The 25,477-nt window shown below is 41.9% G+C and overlaps 2 protein-coding genes across 2 annotated transcripts in view; one reads left to right on the top strand and one right to left on the bottom strand.

The window, feature by feature from the left end:
- Positions 1–18,975, bottom strand: part of fchsd2 (FCH and double SH3 domains 2) — a 49,879-nt gene extending 30,904 nt beyond the window's left edge. The window contains exons 1-3 of the mRNA XM_079165845.1: positions 18,847–18,975; positions 14,990–15,087; positions 6,038–6,083 (exon numbers count right to left, since the gene is read on the bottom strand). Coding sequence (XP_079021971.1) covers positions 6,038–6,083; positions 14,990–15,087; positions 18,847–18,867 — 165 coding nt within the window. The 5' untranslated portion in view covers positions 18,868–18,975. The remainder of the gene's footprint in view (positions 1–6,037; positions 6,084–14,989; positions 15,088–18,846) is intronic.
- A 3,550-nt stretch (positions 18,976–22,525) lies between these two features.
- LOC306700774 (P2Y purinoceptor 2-like) lies at positions 22,526–24,623 on the top strand. Its single transcript, XM_079165886.1, has 3 exons — positions 22,526–23,011; positions 23,156–23,324; positions 23,573–24,623. The coding sequence occupies exons 1-3, from the start codon at positions 22,675–22,677 to the stop codon at positions 24,174–24,176; spliced, it is 1,110 nt and encodes a 369-aa protein (XP_079022012.1). The 5' UTR covers positions 22,526–22,674; the 3' UTR covers positions 24,177–24,623.
- Positions 24,624–25,477: the final 854 nt, after the last annotated feature.

A 25,477-nucleotide genomic window follows, 5' to 3' on the forward strand; every position in this document is an offset into this window, starting at 1 on the left:
CTTTTTAACACACACACACACACACACACACACACACACACACACACACACACACACACACACACACACACACACACACACACACACACACACATCCTGTTTTTGTGATCAGAGGGGCAAACAGGGTACCCAAACAGCAGGATATCCTGGGGCTGACTGACAAAGAAAAAGTAAAAAGGAAGAGGAAGAGAGGCTGATTATTGTTGAATATTTGCATCATTGCTAAGCGGTTTCTGTGAGTTCATTTGTGTGTTCACGGCGGCATTCTGGCTTCTTTTTTTAAATGACTGATAAGTCAATAGGAGACACTACAATTACAGGTCAAAATAAGTTGACACAACTGTTACTCAGTGGCCTGAGGCAACTGTATGTTTTGTCTTGTGACATGTTTACCAGGTATGTTACCAGGCTACTATTGATTACTTTAGAGCAACTTAATTGAGAGATACTATATTACAAAGCCTTAGAATTAGAATCGAGGATGTTGTTCAAATCATAATTCATGAGAGACTGTCAGCCAGTTTCTATGCTTCATTCATCCCTCCATAACTCCGCTCTTTCCATTCATTAGACACTGTTCTCTCCGCTGAAATAACTCCGCAGACAGTCACCTTGATACTTCTTATTACTCTCGCTCTTCCACTCACTTATTATCTGCAGTCTCTGCTTCAGTCACTTTCTATCAGCTGTCTCTGTGTGTGTGTGTGTGTGTCTGCCTTTTCAACCCTCTTACTTTCTCAACTTCCTCCTGAATCAATATACTTGATTTTCTCCCCCGTCTCTTCCCGTCTGCACTTCTCTGCCTCGTTAGTGTGCGTTGTGTGTGTGTGTGTGTGTGTGTGTGTGTGTGTGTGTGTGTGTGTGTGTGTGTGTGTGTGTGTGTGTGTGTGTGTGTGTGTGTGTGTGTGTGTGTGTGTGTGTGTTGTCTTTGACATCCACATCTGCAGAGTAAGCTAAGGTAAAGACAGAGGGTAAGTAAGAGGAGGGAGACAAACAGAAAGAATACAGAACGCTTTTGTTAAAAAGAAGATTGAAACGGACAGCAATGTCCTGTTGTAAAAAGGTCATTTGTGCGTGATGTGTGTGCTTGTGATGTGTTTATGTGAGAGAGAGAGTGGGAAGATAAAAGATAAATCGTCACTTTCTTCATCACTATCTCTCTCCTGTTCTCAGACTTCTTTTCCCCTCGATTAACCTTGATAACAATGAATGTAGATCAAATATTAGTGCCATCTTGGATCCATTAGAGACACAAAGATAATTGATAAGTGGGCTTTAATGGATGTGTGCACGAGCTATTGCTATGTGAGGTATGTGCCAAGGTATGGAAGGAAGAGAGGAGGAGACGAATACAGAGAGGAGGAGATGAAGACGGAAAGAAGACAAGATGGAGAGGAGAAAATGTAATTAGAATTTTAAAGCACTCTGTTTTGAGTGTAGTTTACATTTGCAGAGTTTCTACTGTGTGTAGACTGTTTCAGATCTGATGTCTCAACTGAACCTGAAAAATTCACCTGTTATTTAGAAAAGTTACATGAAAACCACCCATAATGTTACGGCTGATTTACATAGAGAGAGAGACACACACCCACACCCACACACCCACACACACACACACACACACACACACACACACACACACACACACACACACACACACACACACACACACACACACACACGGCCGCCTGGCCTTTTTGGGCAGTACAGTGAAGTGTGACCCCAGCCTCAAACTATTCCAGCAATGCTGATTGTGGGAGGGGAACACAGGACAAATAGCCAAAACTCACACGCTAACACACACACATACACACACACAGAAAACATGGCCGCCGATCAAACTATTTGATTGGCTGCTGATCATGCGCTGACACAGTGAAAGGACAAAAGGTTAAATAACTGCATCTTCACTTTCTTTCTCGCTCTGTTCTCCTTTCCTCCGGTCTTTTCCTCTATTTTGTTAACTGCTCGTGTCTATTTCTTTCCCTGCTTGAGCCCTCCCCCCCCTCTGTCTTCCTCTCACTTGCTCTGTCCATCTCCCTGTTGGACCAGCTGATTGGCTGGATTTCTGCTCGTGTCACCAGGAGGGGGCCAATGAGTGAGCGGAGAGTCGCCCAGCGGTCGACCACCTGAGTGTGTCGTGGAACGAGAGACAAGAGGAAAGGGCAGACGGGCCAAAATAAAATGCTATTTACAGTATTTACAGTAAGGGGAGCAAATAATTAGTTACTAGACTGTATTTTATCAGTTAAATGACCGGCGCTGCGGTGTGTGATAAAGTTGCAGTTACTGTACTTTACTGCTGCGGTGAGGATCGACTTAGCTTTGAGTGTTTTCCCTTCTTTTCAAACTAACCCACCCACACACACGCACACGTGTACACACATACACACGCTCACAAACAAATGCACGCCGCTTATTTCACACACGCGTGGTGTGTCGCATGCCCCCTTTTAATTAATCACGGACACGTCGCCATTGTTAAGTCTCACGTGGTGCAATCAGTCACGTGACTACGTCCGCCATCTCTCTGTCTCCCCCTCCTCCCCACACACACACACACACACACACACACACACACACACACACACACACACACACACACACACACACACACACACACACACACACACACACACACACACACACACACACACACACACACACACACACACACACACAGTGATTGCTTTTTGCTTTTAGGTAGTATGCTTGTAACTGTATAATAGATGTTTTTGATGTATTAAGTAAATAAACTGTTATATTTTAAGGATCAGTTTTCTGTGATTATTTTGTGCATACAGTTGTAGTAATAGCTGGTTGTCATCGTCAGTGCTCGGACTCTAAATGTGGAATAGTACCTCAACTATTGAGACTTCATCCACAATCTGTGTTAATAATCATATTGATATTGATAATTTCAATAATGACATTTTTATACTTGATAATAACCAAACTTGTTTGTACTCAGACATTGCCACACATACATTCATGCACACACACTACAATTACATTGTCCTACTGAGTAGAAGGGGGGGAGGCGAGGGGGGGGGGGGGGGTTGCTAGGCAACCTCTATTTCTAAAGGTGAACAAGACAGTGCTGAGGAAGCATAGTGAGTGAGAGAGAGTGTGAGGGAGATAATGAGTGTCTGAAACCAGAGGGGTCGACCACAGGAAACTCACACCTAATCATTCAAACTGCATGCAAATGAAGACACACATGTTTAAACACTGAAACGAGCACTTTCGCTCCTTTTCTGCACATCTTTCCCCACTCTCTCGAGCTCATCCTCTCGTGTACATGTGCATTCAGGATACTGTGGCTTTAAAAGAAGAGCAAGAAGATAGCTGCAGAGAGTGAATATGTTAATATGTGCTTAAGAGCTGGATCGGTAATGTATTCAAATGTTTTTCATTAAGCTACAGGAGGATTTTCCATCTGTGTGGATGTGTGTGTGTGTGTGTGTGTGTGTGTGTGTGTGCATGTGAGGGCTTAAGCTCAGCAGCATCAAAATACAATAAAAAAAATCAAGACTCATTCACATTGTTGGCGGCAGGCGCTGCTTGGTTTCTACGTAGACACCGTATGCTTAGGGAGAGGAGTATGCTGACGCAGCAATCTACTGGGAAAGGCTTTTTGGTTTTTGTGCGTCCTGACAGATCCACACAGCGGCTGTCTGATGGGTAGAAATACGTTCACGGTATAAGGAAGCAGCCATTCCTGCTCACCATGTTTAGAAACACAAACACTGGTAAATGTCTACCCCTCAAGCCTGAATACTGATGATTATAGCTGATGATGCGGCCCATTAGCTTGAAATTATGTTCAGTTTCAAGGGATCAAACGCGCTGTTTCAACAAACATCTTAACTCAATGCAAAAGTCTTAAAATATACTTAGAGTCGCACTCTAAAGCAGTGAAGACCAGTAACTCTGTACTTGCTTTAAAACTGGTAGCAGATGTAAATTGGACTCAATGAATTATCAATGAATCTGCTTATTTTCTTCTTGTTTATTTGACAGATTGTTTTGTATATAAAATGAAATAAAGTTGTACAAAATAACAATAGTATTCTCCCAAAGAGCCGATAACGGCCGATCCAATGCAATTGTACTCGAGCGACTTGGTTAAAAGTCTTCAAAATTAACAGCAATTACAATTAAAGTGCAAACCTTTTAAATACAGCCACGAATTGTTCATAAGGTGAACCGTATTCAAACATTCCAGTATGAAATGTATACGATATAGATTGGCCCCATTGTCGCCGATACCCAAGCCCGTTATTTGAGGCTGTATAAGCTCGATATATCAAAATTTTTATATATGAGTATCGGTGCATTCCTAGTTTAAACAAACATTCAGAGATTGTGTGTATAAGCCGTTTGAACCCACACAGAGAACATTCTTTGTTGAACCTTCTGCTGGTTTGGGAGTGGCTGTTGAAGAGGTCTACTGAGACGACTCCCATCTTTTCGGGCTGCTTGCTGGTAAGATTGCAAATGGCAAAAAAACACAAAGCGGTATACACCGAGTAACGGCTTCATCCAGTGCTGAGAGGATGTATTAGTGCGGCTTATTTACATGCAAAAAAAAACTTCGCTGTCTCCAAATTACAAGATTCATGATTACTATGCACCATTTCATGAATGTGAAAAACAGGGAAAAAAAACACTAAACATCTGTGAATAACCAAATAACAATGTGGCCTGCAGGACATGTGAGAGTTTGTATGAATCAACAATAAATAATGTTACAAGTACTTGGCCTAAGGTGGCTGTACTTTCCTTGAAAATCATTTTATAATCCTATTTTCCAGCAATCGATTAATCCCAACATTTACAGCGACACAACATATAATGAAATAAATAATAATATTGTGTATCTACAATGTTCACACACAAAAAAGGATCCCATTTTAAAAAGCTATTAGAGCTTTCTGCAGCGAAGGTGCTCTAATAGCATGAAGACATTTCAAAGAGTCAGCTAGTTATCAGTTCTGCCTTGCCAATTCTTTGTAGCTTGAGGCCTCACGAGAAGAGCAAAGTAGCAGTTTAGGATTGACGGAACTATTGCTCCAGACTTTCATTCAACTATTTCAACTTTTCATTCACTGTTTTTTTAATCTCCTCTGACGTGTTCGGCTTCTCACATACTGGCTAGTTGCCTGAAACAAATAGCCCTGAAGCATTAATTCAACAGTTTAGGTTTAATCTGTAACAAATGTGCTGAACAGCAAACATTCAACTGAAAACATTAAGCACTTAAAGCTTAACTTGTGACACTTGCGTTGAGGCTTTCGGGGACTTTTATTGCTGATTTGTTTGATACACATTTCCCAACAATCTCCTCAATTACGATAATCTCTGCTGGGATTTGAACCCACGACCTCCAGTGTGAGGACGGGCACTTAGCCAACTAAGCCTCAGCGCCATGACAATGATCATAGAAGAAGCAATGTTTGAGTTGGCAACCTCAAAATAAAGTTTCAAAAGATGCATATATATCGAATTGAATCGACTTAAACAATATAACATTTTAAACAGAAAATACTAAATAAAGAAAAAAGGGACACAAAGCTTTAATCTGTTAGTAATGAGCTAAGCAGCCAAATATAAATGAAACAATAAGTGCTTAATGCCCAAATTCTGAACCTTTGGGATAGGCTTCAGGAGAGTTCTAAGAATCTCTGAATTGATGTTTGATATAAAAAGTTTTTACGAATCCATTTTTAAATGGTTTGAAATACAGTAGATCCTCTAATCCTCCCAGGGCTCCCCTTGGAGTTCATCACAGCACTGGACCATCTCCAAGTTAAATGATATTAAATAGCACATTCTCACATTTAAGAAGTTGGAACCAGCAGATCTTTGGCATTTTGTTTGATAAAGGAAATCCCTCCATTTCCTTTGAGTTGAGCATGGTAGTACTCCACATTCCCAGTTTTCCTTAACCCAATCTCCCAGAGGAACTTTGTGATCTCAAGAATTGGTGATAGACTTCAAGGCCCTGATGGGATTCAAGTCCAGCCAGTCTTACCTGTGCATAGTCCCTCTCCAGCTGGCCCTTCTTCAGACTATAGGTCCTACAGGGAGACAAAGAGACAAATATTTGAGTCTGAAAGGGTGAATATTATATGCCATATAAAAAACATTTTAGAAACTCAACCAGTGGCACACAAGTTACTGTCACTTGTAAGACCAAAGTATTATTTAGAGGCATATACGCAAATTAAAGACAGGCGGAAGAATATTTCTTCCATTAATAGTTTCTGTACTGCAGTGGAAACTGTGCGAATCATTTCCGGTCTCAGATTTCTCAGGAGTGGAGTTTTCTGTCTCTTAATGCCAGAGTGACCCCCGTTCTGACTCACTAAATGTAAAAACCCCCCCCAACAAAGTTCCCCCTCTCCGTCTCTACGCCACACAACATCCTGGCAGCAGAGACAGTGGAAGCTCTTATCACAGTCCAGGAATGTGCAGAATGAAAAACATAACTTAAGATACACGATTACACCCACAGATAATTGTACTGGCACGGTTTGTTGAATGAACAAAGCAGCGTGTACATTTGTGACGTTATCAAGTCTGGAGCTGCTCCATAGATAATGAACTAGAGACGGATTTTGTGGTCCCGAAGAAATATCGTTTTCTTCTTGTTTTTTTTAACCCAGACAAGCTTTATTCTATTGTAATGTTCTCAGTTCTGATCTCATCTATAACACGGTTCTCTATTCATCGTCTGTGGACCAGTTCCAACAGTTATAGGCCTATTTTATAGGTTTACTAACATTTCTTGGACTATAGGATCTAACTTGTATACATTTTGGAAATGGGCGTAGTTCCCTTTTTAAGAAGCTGAAATCAAAAAATGTTTGGATAATGAAAATGTCTTAATTCCTTTGAGTTTAGCATGTTAATACTCAGATACCTGTTACTGGGACTGACCAATTTTGTTTGGAAAAACGCAAAAGTCAACTGCTGGAACTTTCTTCTTTCCAGTTTAAATAGATGACTCTGCTTACAGGCACAGGTGGGATTCGAACCCACGATCTCATGTTCACTAAACAGGCACTTTGACCAACTAAGCCACATATTCATTCATAGACAAAACTCCTGTGTGTTAAACCCCACCACTACCACTGACCACTAGAGTAGGCTGTAAATATGTTTTGGATAACCAAAGGCTAAAGACAAGAGCAGCTATGTAAAGCAGAACGTATGGAGGTTTAACAGTAACTATTACTAAACAGGCACTTTAACCAACAAAGCCGCAGCTTCACGGCTATGCCCTCGGAAAGCACCTTCTTTAGCTTGGCAACCTTGACAAACAGCAATATATTGCAACATATTGCATCACCATAAACACATTGCTATTGCTGATGAAAATAATTTGAGAAATTAAAGTAAAAGAAACATGTTCAAGTAAAATACTTTGATAGACCACTAAACCTCCCCATTTAAAAAAAATACTGTCATACTGATTTTTGGTAATACCGCCGACCACTATTGCCCCTTTGTGAGCAATGTCCGAATTGGTGTTCCTGTACAAAATTCACCACTGGAGATTCCATTGAACCCAGGATCTCCTGTTTACTAGACAGGCACTTTAACCAGCTAAGCCACAGCACTCTATGGGTCACAATTATAGGATAGCTTGGTGATCCTCCAAAACTGTGTTGTGATGTATTGTTCATCCAATGTATTGCATTGAACTATTTTGTCAATGTGCGAGCAATGCAGTGACATTCTAAAAACAAGGATTAGATGTCAAGATGTCCTCTTTACACAACTGATGCATTTAAAAACACAAAGAAACATTTGGTGTTCGATATCATTCAACGTGTTAAATAACCTGGAACTGTAAATACACTAACCTAAACCACGGTTAGTGTATTTAGTATTTAATGTGAGAGTGTGGTGTCACCGCACCATTAGCCGACACTACAATAGAAACAATGAGTCAATAGTAATGTGTGAATGGGAAGAAGAAAAAACGGTTTGATGATTCATTTGTGAATCTCTGATTAAGTATTCTTTGTCAACGTGTTTTAGCAGAAAGCTTTGAGGAATCCTCCAGCTACACTGACGGTCTACGGTTGTTGTTTAGAATTCGCACTTACTATAGAGCAAAACGATGGACCTGTTTCTCTATGACTCAGATTATTCTTAAAGAGACGTGTGGAGAGGCGCTTTAACCAGCTAAGCCACGTCCCCTGCGTCGCGTCATTATTGCCATTGACCACTGGAGGATGTGGTAATGTTATTAGTTCCCTTATTGTGACTACCATTAGGTGTGACAGGCCCTTGGGCAATTCACCAAACAATCTCCTCAAGTCTGATCGCACTGTGCTGTTGAAAAACACTGCCGGTATCATGTTGACAAGTTAGGCCTCTTAACCAACCAACCAACCAACCAACCAACCAACCAACCGATAAGCCACAGCACCACGACAATGAGCAATCAAGAAGCAATATTTCCAAAGGCAACCTAAAAATAAAGTTTCAAAAAACAGATTTCTTTTTATGTAATCAAGATATTATACTCGGAACAGAAAAAAAATGAAAAAGGAGAAATAACTCAAAGTGGCTTATCTAATGTAGTGAGGTAGTTTATTTTATTTATTTTATTTATAAAGTATATCCTATATCATCCTCCTGGTCCCATCTCCTATTTACTTGACACAGGCTCTTTAAACAACTAAGCCAGAGTACCCTGAAGCGCCCCAATAGAGAGCAATGTTCAAATTACTAATTTGTTGGAACAGCACATTAAATAATTTGGAACCAGCAAATGTTTGACATTTTGTTTGATAATGGAAATCCCATAATTTCCTTTGAGTATAGCGTGGTAGTACTCCACATTGCACCCGGCTGTTTATGACACAAATGTTCCTGCACCTAATCCACCTCTGAAGCTTTCAAGTGTTGATACAAAACTGCTGACCGTACAAAGGGCACCGCTGACGTTCAGACCCAGGACCTCCTGTTTATTGCACAGGAACTTGAACATACGAAGCGAAGGGAAAAGATGACGGTGTACCGATCAGCTTTTTTCTTGAGAAAGCCGACTCATTTCCTAATGAAGACATCTTGAGGCCTTCGTCTGTATGACGTAAAATAACTTGGAACTTGGAAAGCATTGTGAAAAAAAAGTTGTCTCTGACTCAATCACAAAACTGGACCTGAAGTGATCAAGTTCAGTAGCTGCAACTGGCTGTGTCAGTCATATAACCAATCATATTGTAAATAAAAATGTATATTCTATTATATCAGTTTCTTTCATCCCCACACACACACACACACACACACACACACACACACACAGGTTCAACTTTCTAATCTCTGGTTCTGTCACCAAAACGCACACATTAAGTACATTATGCAAAAACACACGCACAGCTCCATAATAAAGCTTTCCTGCGTCGGTATCTTCGTACTGCTGTCTACTCGTGTGCTAGTAAAGGTCTCTTGACTTGATTTGTATGTCCCACACAAGTACACACACATCCTCACTGGGATCTTTGGACATGCCTGGGCTTCTCATGCAACCATGGTGACACTACGGCAGATACCTCACGGATACCCAATTACCATCCACAAAACAGATGGAAACAGAACTTTCAGGTTAAGTCCTAAATAGTTATTTAGCTTCAGAATGTATAATATCAGTGTCTGTTGTTAGTGTAGCCCACAGTCTATTACAATCTATCCTTAAAACCTCTCCATGCCCTTCCCCTTTGTTTTAAACTCGTATCCCTTCCTCTTTCTGCACTCTGCTTTCTTGCCCTCTCTTCCTCTCTCATCTCTCTATCTCTACTCTGTCTGCCCATCACTTGTGTTTGCGCTGCATGAGTCAAAACGCAGTGTCAGCAGCATCAGCTGTGCACGAAAAAAGGAAAGGGAGAAAGAAAATGCCCAGATGAGTGTGTGTGTGTGTGTGTCTGACAGGAAATACTTAAGTGCTTAGGAGTGGACGTAAGTGTGTGTACTGTCTGCGCGTGTGTGTGTGTGTGTGTGTGTGTGTGTGTGTGTGTGTGTGTGTGTGTGTGTGTGTGTGTGTGTGTGTGTGTGTGAGAAGGCAGAGGAGGGGAGCGATCAAACGTGGGAAAACAGCTGAGATCAATGGTCTACAGGACACAGCCTGAGATCAGTGACAACAGGATAAGCAACATGAGTCACGGGCAGAAACAGAGGCGGAGGAGGGAGGTGATGTTTTCTCACTGCGTGATCGCCACGAGATACAACGGAGCAGATTCTCTGCAGTGTTTCCACTCCCAGACCAAGCGAGCGTTCGGAAAAAAGACATTCACATTTCAGAATACAATGCTATTATTAAACCACAAGCCCCAAAATGAAAAGATTGAAGCAAACTACTACGAGTAAACGGTAAACGGACTGTTCTTGTAGAGCGCTTTGCTAGTCCACGGGAACAATTTGGGGTTAAGTGTCTTGCCCAAGGACACATCGACACGGACTAGAGGGAGCCGGGAATCGAACCGCCGATCCCCTGATTGAAGGACGACTCTGCTTCTACCACTGAGTCACTTCTTGAAGGGCCTGTATGCTCGTGTTGAAGGCTTTAGACTTACAAACCCATCCCACCCGCTCTCTTCCCGCACAAATGTGCTAAAGCCTCTGAGGATGCTGGAAAACACTTCTAGGTAATTAGTTAACCCCGGATGATGTTCAGACAAAAGCTGCTAGATTATGTTAGAAAGTTAAATATTGGATCATTCAGGACATTCAGAGCTGTCTGCCAGGCCTGCCTCAGCTCCATGAATGATCCACCGCTTTGGCCATTTTTAGAGCTCGGCTGTGTCGTCACTGACAGGATGGTACCGGCTGGAGCTCACGGCTCTTCAGAAACATATGGGTGACGTCACAGAGACTACGTCCATACTTTATACAGGCTACGTTCCGGACACAATACTTTAAAAAAACACAGTTCCCTCTCAGTCTAACTGAAGGCGCGTGGCCATGAACATGTAGCTGGAGATGGGACGATATTGGATTATATGGCAGATTGTGATAAAAACACTCGCAATAAATATTTCTTTCTTAAAGAAATCTATAGTCAAATGATTCCAGTATGTTTTAGTGCCATCTTAAGAGTTTTAAGCACATTTTTTTATGATTATTGGGATCATATTGCTCTGATCAGTTGCGGCTTCTGGAATCTGAGACGTCAATATAAATCTTTGTGGAGACATTTCTCAAACACGGTGTTCGGTGGAAGCTGGTGGGTGTCACTCTGTCACAAGCTGGAGATCATTTGAAGCATCACAACGTCAATCCGTCAGAGAATAAAGCCTCTACACTGAAGGAGTGTGCCAACACGGTAAATTAATCATGGCAGCTGCGGCACAAAGGTATCAATAGAAAAACAGAAATATTGTATAACACAATCCCAAACAGAACAATGTTAGTTATATGGATCACCCACTGATCAAATCCTGAGGCGCCTTTACCAAAGACATCAAACTCTCTGTCACCTCAGCCTTATTCACTCGGTTCGAGCATTCAACAAAACACAGCGGCTACCTAAAGACATTAGCAGGGGGGGAATCAGCATTACATTAATGTGGATTTTTTCTTTTCTTCCTACGAGCCCTTGGTTTTCCGTTCCCCCTCTTCCTAAATTATAGAGGCTGCAGTGAAAAGTATTAATGAGGATTCTGATAGCATTTTGGGTTCAAATTGGGGGAGGCTGTAATCTATCTACTCAGCATGGAGACCCATTAGGTTTTAATGATATCTGCAGATAGTCTGCGAGGATTTGGTCAATAAATTTGCGTGAAATACAAATTTCCTTTTATCTCCACGCAGACACAGACGTCGGGGGGGTTAGATTCTTAAATTACAACTGGTTCCCTGTTGTAATTTAGGAATTTAACCAGCGCAGTCTAGCCATCAGTAACAAAACCTGGTACTTTCATCCTTTTGTTTTCCCACTACTGTCAACTCCATGATGGATGATGCTCTTTGTGTATTCTTTATAAAGCACTCTGTCTAGACGATGGTACATTTGATGCATATGACGTTGCAGCCTGTCTAAAAAGTCCTCTCCGTCCTCACAGAGGGGCGTGCTGTTGTAAAGCCCCGCCACGCCAATCACGAGAACAGACTCGTAAGACAGCGCTGCGGGGCAAAGCATGCACTGCCCTTTGCAGAAAGGCCATCATCATGCAGAGTGTCACGATGATGGCCTTTCTGCAACTCCGTTCCATTCATCGATCAAAATCTACACATTAAACCAAATAGAACGAAACTGCAATATTGAAAATGTGTTAAAGCTCCATTGTTAAAGTTAAAGATGTTCGTATTCAGCAAAAACTTGCCTTTTTCTATGATTTGCACTGTGTGTGTGTGTGTGTGTGTGTGTGTGTGTGTGTGGGCAGACATAAGGGTATGGGGGATTTAGCTGGATTGAGGACACCAAGTTGACTCTCTGAGTCCACCAACTCGTGATGGTTTTCTCCTTTCTCTCTTATCCTCTCTCCGAAGACTAGTCCAGCTAAAATGCAGCTCAGAGGATTAAACACACTGCCCTCTCTCTCTCTCTCTCTCTCTCTCTCTCTCTCTCTCTCTCTCTCTCTCTCTCTCTCTCTCTCTCTCTCTCTCTCTCTCTCTCTCTCTCTCTCTCTCTCTCTCTCTCTCTCTCTCTCTCTCATAGATAGACATATATATGTGTATATGTATGTGTGTGTGTGTGTGTGTGTGTGTGTGTGTGTGTGTGTGTGTGTGTGTGTGTGTGTGTGTGTGTGTGTGTGGCTGTTGATTAAAGCCAGCCTGTGGATTAATTAGGGTAAACAACCTCAGAGCAGATTTGGGGATTTAACGGTTAAAATCTACTGCAGGCTTTAGGAAGAGAAATGTGTGTCCGTCCACCGATTATGTGTTTTAGTGTGTGAGCACGCTTTCCTTGTAGTGTAGGGTCCAGTTATTGAAGAGGTTATTTGGTCGACACGATACCAGCACCTTAGCAAAAGTCTAACAAAGTGATCGACAAGTCCACATAGACTACGTCAGAGGCATAGTTTCAGTCCAGATCCAGATGCATCAAAAAGTGTATTTTTTTAGGACAATTTCCAGCAATCGGCATTGCTGAGAACGGCCCGGTGTTAGCTAACTGGCTACATTCCTACTGTCGTCACTTCTCTGACTGTTTGCAGGAACCATTGCAGTTATCAACTCTGCATTCTGACCCTGGATAGTTCTCCGTGTGGAAATCACCGCTGCATTATTAACTACATTGTCTATGGAGGGCTGCAAATCACGATTATTCTCAATATTTATAAATTTGTTGTAAATATTGTAATGTAATGTCTTCTTCTGTACGACCAACAGTCCAAAACCCAAAGATATTTGACTTACAATAATGTAAAACAGAGTAAGCTGGAACCTTTAGCAAACATTGTAGAAATACATTTTTCGTTGATCGATTAATCAACTGATCATTTCAGCCATACATCTTTTTAACTATGTCACATAACGTGTTTCCAGATCAGTCAGTGACAATAGAAAGATATAAATAAACACAGGGTGCATCTTCTTCCTTCCTGTATACTTATCCTGTGCACTCATTTTTGTCTAAACGTGAACTATTTTTATCATTTGAGTGGTATTGGTGAAGACAGTTGACGGTTTGGCCAGCTGCTGCCTCTTAGTACCTCAGGTATCGCGCACAAAAAAAAAGCTGGTTCCTACAACAGCGACGGTCGTCAAAGTCAGAGCATATTGAACGGCCATCTTGCCTCCGATTTGAATCTCGGGATAACCCTAACAGATCTGATATTTCACGAAAACATAAATAAAAGTCAGAGGAGTGTCACATCACAGCAAGACAATCTAGCGGGGCCTCCGCGGCTCAGGGACACATTGACGAAGCAGATGCTTGTTGCTACAGGGCCAATGTAAAGGCGGTCTCCCCGATCACTGCACCACCCTGCTGCACCTGACTTTACCACCAGCAGAATGTGTCATCAGAAATAATTACAAAAACATAACAGGCTGGAGGAATGCAGCGTCGTTCAACCATGAGGATGACGAAGCCAATTTGAAGATCTGCACCCAGCGGCATGTGTAGCTCGATCCCTGAGCGACTGGAAGAACTAACACATCGTGGTTTGCATACGCCTAACTGGCTCTCCCACTCTCCCACAAGTGAGACCGGGGCCTTGTTCACTCTCCAAAAACCCAACAGCAACAAGGCAATCTGTTCTCGAACAGCTGGAGCTGACCCCCCCCCCCCAAGAGTGAAAGGGAGAGAAAGAGAGGGAAGTATTAGAGAGAGAGAAAGAGAGAGAGAAGGTAGAGGAAGTGGGAAAATGAGAAACAGAGAGAGCGAGAGACAGACAGAGAGAGAGAGAGACAGAGAGAGACAGACAGAGAGAGAGAGAGAGACAGAGAGACACAGACACAGACAGAGAGAGAGAGAGAGAGACAGAGAGAGAGGGAGGGATGGAGGGATGGAAGCAGAGAAGCAGAGAGTTTGCTGTCATAAATAATCAATGCTTAGTCAACACAGAAAATGAGAGCGTGTGAAAGAACCAGGGTTTCCTCCCATTGCAGAATCCAAAAAGGGAAAATTGCCAGAATCACACACGTCATGAGTAAACAGAGCTGAGCCCCCAAAAATGAAAACGAGAGATATGGAGAAATAAAGATAGTTAGAGCAAAAGAGACAGAAAAAAAAACAATGAAAAGTAGACAGAAAGGAAATTTACAAAATGACATTTGGAAAAGAAGAAAGAAAGTCTGAGAGCAGGAAGAAAGCAGCAGGAAATTCCTTCGTCATTTTCCCGACCCTTTGTCCTCCACAAACTAGAATACGACAACACGCCTCCTCCTCCTCCTCTTTTCCTTTCTCATTCCACTCCTCCCTCACTCCTTAGTCGTTTCCTTCTCTCTGTACATGGCTGCGTCCAAATCACAGTCACACAGCGACTACATTTGAGATCCTCTGGCAGCGGGTGAGACGTGTTCATACCTCATGTCTTCCAGCAGGTCGCATTCGCTCTGGTGTTTAAAGTGCAGTCTGGTCATCTGCTCTGTGTGTGTGTTTTTCAGCTCCTGTGTCACTTTGACCTGGAGGAAACAAAAAAAAAAGACAGTTCCAGTAAAGGATCTTCATGTCATTCATTATACCACCTGTGACCTCGGTTGTTCTAGCGCTAGAGTCTCGTCTTTTCCTGGTCGTGAAAGGCTTCAGTGAACTGTGAATGCCTCTACCTGCCTGACAGTCATATACACATTCATAATTTATCACGACGTTTTCTCTCTCTCTCTCAGCGGCCGTATCACCCACCCCTACTTTGGATTAAATGTTGCATGAAATCACAAAAAGTCACACACTAGTGTGGCAACGTAATCCAGTTGGACTGCAACTGACAGATGCCTGAATAACTGACTCAGCAATTAATCGATGATCCAAACTGTTGCCAAATAATTGTCTGCTAATCACATAGCTTCAGCTCTATTTACAATATTACCAATATATATATATATATGAATCAAAGCTGGCTCCTGAGTCACAGTGGCCTACATGAACATGCACAGACACACATAAATAATGTAACCATCAATCAATCAATCAATCAATCAATCAACCAACCAATCAATCAATCAATCAATCATCTGTTCTCTATATCGAGTGTGCTCAGCTAGACACCGGAGAGGAACACACACTTGCACACACTCATCAGTAATCCATCAATGTCAATAAATAAATCTACACTCATACACCCCCCCCCCCCCATATACATCTCTAAATAATACCCTAGGGAATGTGTTATGATATAATACAATACATAGATTCTTGGATTTTACTGCAGACTCTAGTCCAGGATAAGATAGTTTGCTCTTGCATTCTAGCTACGGACAGTTCCATGTTTACATCAAGATAGCTAGCTAGTAGCTAACCGCTGGGATATTTTTGTGAGTGTATTTGGGGGACTCCAACGCAGTACCAGCATGTTTTTTTTTTTTGGGGGGGGGGGGGGTCTGTTAGGCCGGCTAGTAAGATGCACTTTTGATGCCGTGATCATTTTAGCAAGGACTAGTCATTTAGTCGGGGTGCATGGAACTACGTCATTCAGGACATTCGTCAAAAAGGAGCACAACACTTTACCAAAAAAAGAGTTACGTCTTTACAAAACCAAAACTTGTGCAGAAAAGAGCCAACAAGTCCTTCTGTACAAAAAGGACATGTTGGTGATAGTCATTTTCATTTAAAAAATCTCCTTTTAAATGTCTTGTTTGTCACTGTTAACTTGCTGTTGATTTCAATACAGCACATCTTGAAAATCAATAAATATTTGATCACAAAAAAATTGAAAAAGTAATCCATCAATGTCCGGGTTTTGTCAGACTTTTGGAGGAGGATGGAGGAGTTAGGAGTGCCTGAGGACACTTTTTTAACGGCCTAAAAACAGAATTTAGGAGCAGACAGACTCCTTTATCCTTTACATAAGGAAAAGATGCTCATTGTATTGCCATATACAAAAATTCACTTTGGTGGTCAGAGCGGGGGCTTTTGAGAGAGCTCCCCCCTTAATATGCACACAAAACACACACACACACACACTGAGCTGGCCATTGTGTATTGTCTGGTAAATTCCACCAACTATTCACCAGAGTAACAACGGGCAAATTCATGACTGTTCTACGCAAAACAATCAACAACATGCACACACACACACACACACACACACACACACACACACACACACACACACACACACACACACAAACACCAACACACACTGCAGAGCTCCTTTCTTTCATGTGCCCTGTCTTTGAAGATAAGCAGGGAGTGGCTCATTACATTATCAGGGCAAAATGACTTCACTTGATTTCACCTTCCATCATTCATAGAGAACCCATAGGGGGAGAGAGAGGGAGGGAGAAGGAGAAGGGCAAAGGGTGAGGACAGAGGTGGGGGAGACAAAATGAGAGGAAGAGGAGTGGCTGAAGGGGGGTGCTTGTGAATCAGAAGAGAAGAAGACTATGAAACGAAGATGGGGAGAAAGAGAGTCGGTCGGTGAGAAGCAGAAGGGGAAAATGACAGTGAGAAAGATGGGATATGTGATGTTAATTATGAAGCAAGGAGGGAGACGTATCCAGAATATTGAAGGTCATGTTAAAGGGAAAGAACTGAGCTGGTGTAGTGGCGGGCGATGCAGGTCTCTCTGCACCGTAGACAAGTGGTTCCTGTTTAGTAACGCAAACATCAACACATGTATCTGCCAGTGATTCTGACGCATACGTCCCCACCTGTGTGAGCAGGTTTGCATTGTAAGTATTTCTCATGATGGATCGCTTCTGATATGTTTGTCGGGTTGAATTCCACTATGACCAGTTAAAAAGTACTGGACTGTTGGCTGATTTTGTGGAGAAATGTACTGCCTCTTTACAGCCTCTTTAGAAGTCATCTTTAATTTAAAGCACATAAAAACTAATATATGCGAGTCAAACCAGATCAATCTGGAAGCAGATGTGCTGAGACACAGACATAACACTAAAGGGGACGTCTGTGTCGCACTGGGACAGAAATTATTAGTATCCAACAGCTAAATACTGATACACTCTGGCTGTGGAGTGTTTTGAGTGTGCCAGCCTCAACTACAGGGGGGGTAGTAACACATCAGTGTTTTGCAAATCATTTTTTATTCTTGGAAGTATTTTTTACAGTAAGCTAAATAGGGAAGGACGCTGACAGCTGACAAATGAGATCTCACAAAATGAATATGGACCGGAGTGGTGCAGCAACACACACACACACACACACAGTGGGACACACTAGAGGGGTCTCTGCAGCCTCACTTATGAAAGGTGTGTGTGTGTGTGTGTGTGTGTGTGTGTGTGTGTGTGTGTGTGTGTGTGTGTGTGTGTTTTACAGACATGATATGACACGTTCAGGGCTAGTCTGTGTGAGTAGAAAACCCACACAGCATAACTGGCACTGGGGGAATATGTGGTAATTAAGAGAACACTGTGCAGAGGTTCACAGCATGGGTAATTGGCTCCTGTGCATCTATTTCAGGACAACACACACATACACTCATAGAAAGCAATGCACAAGCAACTTAAACACATCCTCACACACACACACACACACAGTGTCAAATGCCAAACAACTATATGGGGACTGTGGTCTTCTCCCAGCCCATACAGAATCAATAAGTCAGTATGAGACATGGCTCTGCCAGCATGTCTCCTCGGTGTCTGTTTGTGTTTAGCTTTTGTCAGCTCAGCCTTTGATGAAAAAAAGAAAAAAAGAAGTGACCCTGGACTGACTGAAGGTCTTCCCTAAAGACAAAAAGCATCACAACGTGGAGAAACGAAAGCTTTTGTTATGCAAATGAGTCAAAATAAAACCGGTGCTACATTAACACACACACATACACGAACGTTAGTTTGCTATAACGCTGCTGCCATAAGTTAACGTGTTAATGTACACGTTTTATTATTTAAAGTTATGTTTTACTAAATGACGTAAGGTTATGAATAGGACTGCAACAATATCATACTATCGTACTGACGTGGTGAGGTGCTTTGTATGTTTCACGTTAGCACACCTAGCGTTTTTTAGCTAACGTTATTTTGACGTTTGACGGATCTACAGCGTTATAGATTCATATTCATGTCACTAGGTTACCGACAAACCGAGCTAGCAAACGTTGCTAATGTGGGCTAGCGAATATCTTTCTCCCCCTTTAATTGTCTTCTATGCCTGCAGCGTCGGACGCGTTGTGTATGTTTATTAAAGACACAACATCTACCGCACACTGTTGTCTGTCATTGTCTGTGCAGCTACAACATAACGGACTCTGGGAAATCACTCACCTTCCTCGGCGGCGGCTGCATTTTGGAGTATTGACATGAATGGTATTTCCCTTGCGAGAAGTATTGTAATTCCAGAGAGGAAAATCCCAAAAAATCAGTGTGTGGGACTAATAATTTTGTCTCCTCCAACAACAACAACAACAAAAAAAAATCCTCCCCTTCAGACGGACAGGGGGGGAAAAACGGGAGTTAAATTTGTACTCCGGCGGCCATGATTGATGATAAATGGCTCGTTTGTACAGAGACTGGAGCTACGAGGAGAGGCTTGAACACACTTGTGTTGGCTGCTGCCACTACTAGAGGACTAGTGTGTACTGTACTGTGTGGAGAAGCAGGAGGGCAGACAGGCGGAGAAGAAGAAAGCAGAGGGAAGGGTAGGGGGGTATTAACAAGGAACCCCTTTAAGCATTTAAGCTCAACGGCTCCCCCGTGCGGCGAAGCGCGGCATCGCTGTGATGAAAACACTGGGAACAGATACGCATCCTTTTTTTATTCTGCGTCCTCTCGCCTGCCGTCGAAAGTAACCTCGATTAACACAAAGGTGTTTCAAAGCAAATAAGAGCGACAAGGAAGGTGATACATATAAAATATATACTCGTTATCCACTGAAGGATTAGGGGTTTCCCGAGCTGCTCAAGGAGAAAACACCGACACTGACGTGAGCCTGCGTCCCGCAGACCTGCATAGCAACAAGAAGCCGCAGTCGATCGTGGAAAAATCGATGGCGGTGTAGGATGAACAACAGTATAAAAAAGACACACATGAAGAAGAAACAAAAGACCAAAGATTACACGCTTGATTTGTTAGTAATAATAATTATATGTATATCATTTTCTGCCTGTGCTCCAAATTCAACTGAAATTATTGTAGGCTTTTAGGCATATGATGTCACATAAACAAATATATATATAAAGTATAATGCATTTGCAAAAGGTTATTTACTGTTGTCTATTTTGTAATATAATTTACTCTTGTGTGTTGACTTACTATGTGCTACAGGGGAGTAGACAGGTTAAAATGGGGTCATGGGGTTCATTGTAAGTGGATGCCCAGGGAACAATTGCAAGAATAGATCACAATAGAATCCCTTGAAAAGAGTTGGCACCAGCAGCAGCTGGTTTGGCACAGTGTCTGCATGCATGTAATCTGTATGTGTATGTGTGTTAGGTGTGTTGGTGGATAAATAATATAATACAATAATATCAGCCTACAAAATATTGTTATATGGTTGGCAAAAATGTCAAAAAAGACAGCGAGTGGAACTGATATATGGCTCTCTGGAAGCATTCATTTAGGCTAGTCATGCCTCCTACGTGCCTTGACCAAGGTTAAGGTTAAGGTTAAGGGCCGTGTAATCATTAATACACAAGAATTTCTGGAGCAGGTAAGACATTAAGTACTCTTTTCTCACCTTTCCTCTCAGTATAACACTCAAACTAACACTCATGCACGCACGCGCTCAGAGAAACCAAACACATCTACTAACACCCACACACACAACTTCCTGTCAGTGGCACAGAAAGAAATGGCTGACAGTCATTGCTGGATCATACTGTATTTGTGTGGATCTTGCCAGGATGCTTTTGGTTTATGATTTCTCTTATGATTCGGCGTTGGAGGAGCTTCTATATTTCGGCTTACTAAGGTAAGACATTTTACTGTAAAAACAGTGAAGTACTTTAATTAAAAGTACAAAAAGCAGCACGGATGATTTGTTTTGAATCACTCATTGCATATTTGCCTGAAATGTGAGAAATCACATTTAATCTTTGATTTTCTTTGTATGCTGTACAAAGAAAACTATATTTCTGTGGGGGCCCAAAGGACCAAATATTCATATTTGTGATTGCGCAGCAGGATATCCCTACTTGTAAAATTCTTATGCTAATCACTGTTTGTATTGTGATGTACTTGTTCTAAAATAGCTTTTGTTTTTTTGATATTGGTGGTCCAAAAAAGTAAAGAAAATAATAGCTAATTGTAATAACATTTTGTTCTAATTCCTATGCCCTATTAAAAGCTAGGTTACAAAGAAAAATAACAAGTAAATTATGATAATTATATAGATCCATACTTATAGTGATGACTACCTGTAATAGTCTCAATAGGATTACGAATGATCTCTTTTTTCCTGCTTTAAAAGTGTACATTACTGCCTTTCTCTATTTACTAAACGCATAAAATAAATCAATATTTGAACAGATTCAAGTGGTGACAGATTGGTCCTCTTCACTGTCCATTTGCCGAACAGCCAGTTAACATCTGAGCCCCGGGCTCAACTGCTCACATGCTGCGCACAGGCCAGAGCTTGTCTGACAGAAAAAAAATACCTCCACAGGTTTTGCACCCACTGAAGTATCCGAGGCACGCACTCAGCCATAAACGACACCGTCAGATACTTCCACTCGTAAGAATGAGGATCCATTACACAGGATGGTCAGCGCATGACAGTCTTTGAAAGGTGATAGCATTCATTCAGTGTGAGTACTTTCATACGTTTTAGGGGCTTTGTCTCTAAGGAAGAGGGGTTTATTGTCTATTTCCTGGAATGCAATGTGGTTATTTTCGTATGGAGAATTTAACAAATAACTACACGATTATTGCTTTGTCGCTGAATAGTAAGTTGTGCTCAGTTTGCAGGTCAGAGCAATGTAGGGGACTACAAAAAGGGGGGCCGCTCCGTCTCAGGTCTGTTATCAGTTAAATTCCACCTGGAGCTGTTTTGAAGAGAATAAGAGAGTGAAGATATCGAAGGGTACAGAGCGAGCAAGAGGCATTGTTTTTGACAGAGAAAAAAGAAATGTCAGACGGAGAACAAAAAAAGAGTAGGTTAACTCACACTGTCTTATTTGCATGCAGTTTTTAAGACATCACTTCCCATGTTATTCCATGACTATGTTTTTAGATTTATAGAGAAAGGGGAAATGAACTGAGGGTAAGAATGTGCATGCCAGTGTGTAAAACAGAAAGAACGGTCTTAAAAGGGTTTCTAAACAAGGTCTGGTTTGAGTTTAAAAGTTATTCCTCTGTCTCTCCCTCGCTCAGCCGTTGGGTTTTTGGAAAAGAATGGCATGCAAAAGCGTCAGAATGAGTGTTGTTTTTCTGCCTGAGAACACAGCTACACTTTCCACAAAGGTATGTGTGAATCTTTGTGTGAATCTTTGTGTGAATCTTCTGCAGCTCAGATATGTTAAAAATAGGTTTTCATTTAGGGGAGAGAGGAGAGGTAATAAGGTAAGACAGATAAGTATTTAAGTTATCTACTGAGACAAGGTGTCAAGATGTCTCATTGGGCGAGGTGGTGGAACCAGTATAACTTGTACCACACATACACAGTACTATTCTATATGACAGCCAGAAGACACACACATATTCACTCACACGCGCATTCATTTATTCCACCAGAAGAAGGATTTAATCATGATTTGAGGGGTGGCCAACAGTTAAGTACCGTCTTCTCTCTTCTTCTCTCATTTGCTCAACCAGCCACTCAGACAGATTCGAGAACATCAGCATTAAAGTGATTTACATTCTGTAAATTGCACAATGACTTTAAAATGACTCAAGCTATAAGTAAGCCTGTGTAATTGCAAAATCACAATGGACCAGTTGATTATGCTTGAGCGTGGCATGCCAAAATGAAAGACTTGGGGCATCCTAAGTTGTAAACTAGGTTGATGTCACTTTCTCCAGTCGTATTCATTTCCTGTGCCTCCCCGCCCTCCATTTCTGTGTGTATGATAACTTCTCAAAGTGAAATGCTTCCAGGTTCAAATGCAGCATATTAAATAACCTATTCCCTTTTCCTCAGGTGTCTTCACAGCCGAGATGGCCACCTTTGACAACAACATCACCGGCCTAACCAATTTCAGCGCCTTCTACTGTCGCTTTCAAGAAGACTTTAAGTATATTCTCCTCCCTGTCAGCTATGCCCTGGTCTTTGTGATTGGCCTGGCGCTGAACGCCACAGCTTTATATGTGATTGTGTTCCGCACTAAGAGCTGGAAGCCCTCCACTATCTACATGTTCAACCTGACCATGTGCGACACTCTGTACGTCCTCACTCTGCCCTTCCTCATCTACTACTACGCAGATGAGAACGACTGGCCCTTCAGTGAGCCGTTCTGCAAGGTCATACGCTTCCTGTTTTACACCAACTTATATGGTACGGTGATGGCACGGCACTGACCCATACAGAGAGTTTGATGTATGATTATGTTACAGTTAAGGCAGCATGATATTCCACGACACGATGCAATATTATGCAAATAGAAGAAAAGAGCATATTAAATATCTATCACTCTGGCAGGTTCAATTCTGTTCCTGTGCTGTATCAGTCTGCATCGCTTCGTTGGCATCTGCTATCCGGTCCGCTCCCTCTACTGGGTCAGCGCTCGTCGGGCCAAGCTGGTATCTGTGGCGGTGTGGGCCTGTGTTTTACTCTGTCAGGCCCCTATTCTCTACTTCTCAAGAACCAGGTGAATTAAATGTGTATGTTAGTCTGTCCCTCTTTCTTTTCCCTTCATTACTATATTCATTACTTCTATTGTACTGTAAGTGTTTAAGTGATCAAGATTGATTCTTGTGGCACACCAAGTACCCTATCTTAGGGTGCCTTAATGGGACACACTTAAATGACCACTCCTTCCTTGTTTCCTGTGATTCAATGCCAAACAAGGCAGCACTACCATTTAATAAGGTTAACCAATCGCAATCTCCTTCTCAGGGATTGGGAGAGCGTGCGGATCTGCTACGACACAACTAGCCCGGAGCTCTTCGACGACTTCCTGGTGTACAGCTCAGCCGTGTCGGTGCTCATGTTTGCCCTGCCCTTCATGGTGGTGATGGTGTGCTATGGCCTCATGGTGCGGAAGCTTCTGGAGCCTAGCTGGGGGTCCGAAGGGGGCGAGAGGGGGGGCGTGTCAGCCCAACGAACCAAGCAGAAGTCGGTTAAGATGATCATCGTTGTGCTGGCAACGTTCATGCTCTGTTTCCTGCCCTTCCACCTCACCAGGAGCCTTTACTATTCTTTTAGATACCTAAGGCAGGTCGATCCGTCACAGGTGAGGACAAACACGTTCATAGTAAATGTGTCTTTAAGAGCTCGGTATATCACCTTTTTAAATGTTCACCAGATCAGCTGTCAGTTGCTGGAGGCCTCCAGTGTGGCCTACAAAGTGACCCGACCTTTGGCCAGTGCCAACAGCTGTGTGGACCCCATCCTTTACTTCCTGGCTGGACAGGACTTCCGCAGGAACCTCACCAAGAAGATCAGGTCACCTTCATCGAGACCAACATGCGTGAGAAAACGCTTGACAACTCAACTCTGATCCAATACCTTGAAACTACTTAGGTTTGGTTCAAATGCAAAAGTTTGTGGGGACAAGTACAAGTACTTATTGCGGGTCTCTCGAGGTAGATGTGACACACCGACACTGACAGACGCTGAATTCAGATCCCCATCTATGACCAGTATAAATGCATGTTCAGCTTTGACCAAATCAAATGTGGACAATACAGTTATGACTGAAAAAACTTATGGCATTAAAGGATTCCTAGATCATATTTTATTTAGTTGTGTTATGTTTGAACAGCTATAGCGTATGGACAGAACTAAACTACAAATGTGGCTTTTGTCAATGATTCTACTGGATAACGGCTGCACCTGATGTTTGTATAGGAACAAGTGGGTTTTCCTCAGCTCACCGTTCTTTTCTGCATATCAGACAAAGAGGGTAAGCTTGACCACTTTGTGGCCTTTAGGACTTATTTTGAATGTGCTGCAACAAAATGTGAAAGAACTAAAAAATGTTATAATAAACATGTATAAATGTTAACGAAATTGTTGTGGTGTTACATTTGTCACATATTGCCATAATTTGTGTCAAGTGGCTGTAGAATGAGACTCACTGAGATATTTTCTGAAAACAGCAGGTGTAGAATAGTTCATATATTCCTTTAATTTTAGAGAATTGATTCTCTCTTGTGGGTAGTGTCTGGTTATACAGCTTCTGCGCCGCTGAGCAGGGTATTTGAGAAGAGTAGCCTTAGTTGTAGTGTAGCTGAGTCACTTGGTAAATATCATTGGTAGTGGATACACTTGATTTACATAACCAGTGGTCATTTTATCGAATGAACACCAGACCACCACTAGAGGGCGACACTATCAAACAAACAAGCCAGTCTATTGCCGATGACGCTTTTAGTTTCAACACATTTTTTGAATTTTTCAGGAGATGTTTCCTCACACATTCACAGACAGCAGCAGACAAACGCCAAAAGTTCACATTATATGACCAGCAAGACAGCATTTAAAATACACCTCTTCTTTATTTCAAGAGTAAAAACATCATACAGAAAAATTAAATATTATAAATGCACTCTACAAAGTTGATGAGATGAATGTTTCCTTCCTACCAGCAACACTTCAGCTTGAAAACATTTAATAATAATCCTAATAGTAATAAAAACAGATACAATAAAAAATGTGTAACTGCTGCAACCAATAAATCCTCCAGACATGTAGAATTCATAAGAAGAAACAGAATAAGAAATATGAATATGAGTGGATAATTATAGTTAACTCTTTATTAAAACCCATGAGGATGTAAACTGAAGCCAAGTGAGCTGC

This window comes from Pholis gunnellus (genome assembly GCF_910591455.1).
Source record: "Pholis gunnellus genome assembly, chromosome: 9".
NCBI lineage: Eukaryota > Metazoa > Chordata > Actinopteri > Perciformes > Pholidae > Pholis > Pholis gunnellus.

What these genes read in the sequence shown, in the direction of transcription:
- LOC306700774 (XM_079165886.1), top strand. Translation starts at nt 22,675, where the DNA reads ATGGCCACCTTTGACAACAACATCACCGGCCTAACCAATTTCAGCGCC. An exon ending in GTTTTACACCAACTTATATG is followed by an intron (nt 23,012 to 23,155) that starts GTACGGTGATGG and finishes TCACTCTGGCAG; the next exon opens with GTTCAATTCTGTTCCTGTGC. An exon ending in CTCTACTTCTCAAGAACCAG is followed by an intron (nt 23,325 to 23,572) that starts GTGAATTAAATG and finishes TCTCCTTCTCAG; the next exon opens with GGATTGGGAGAGCGTGCGGA.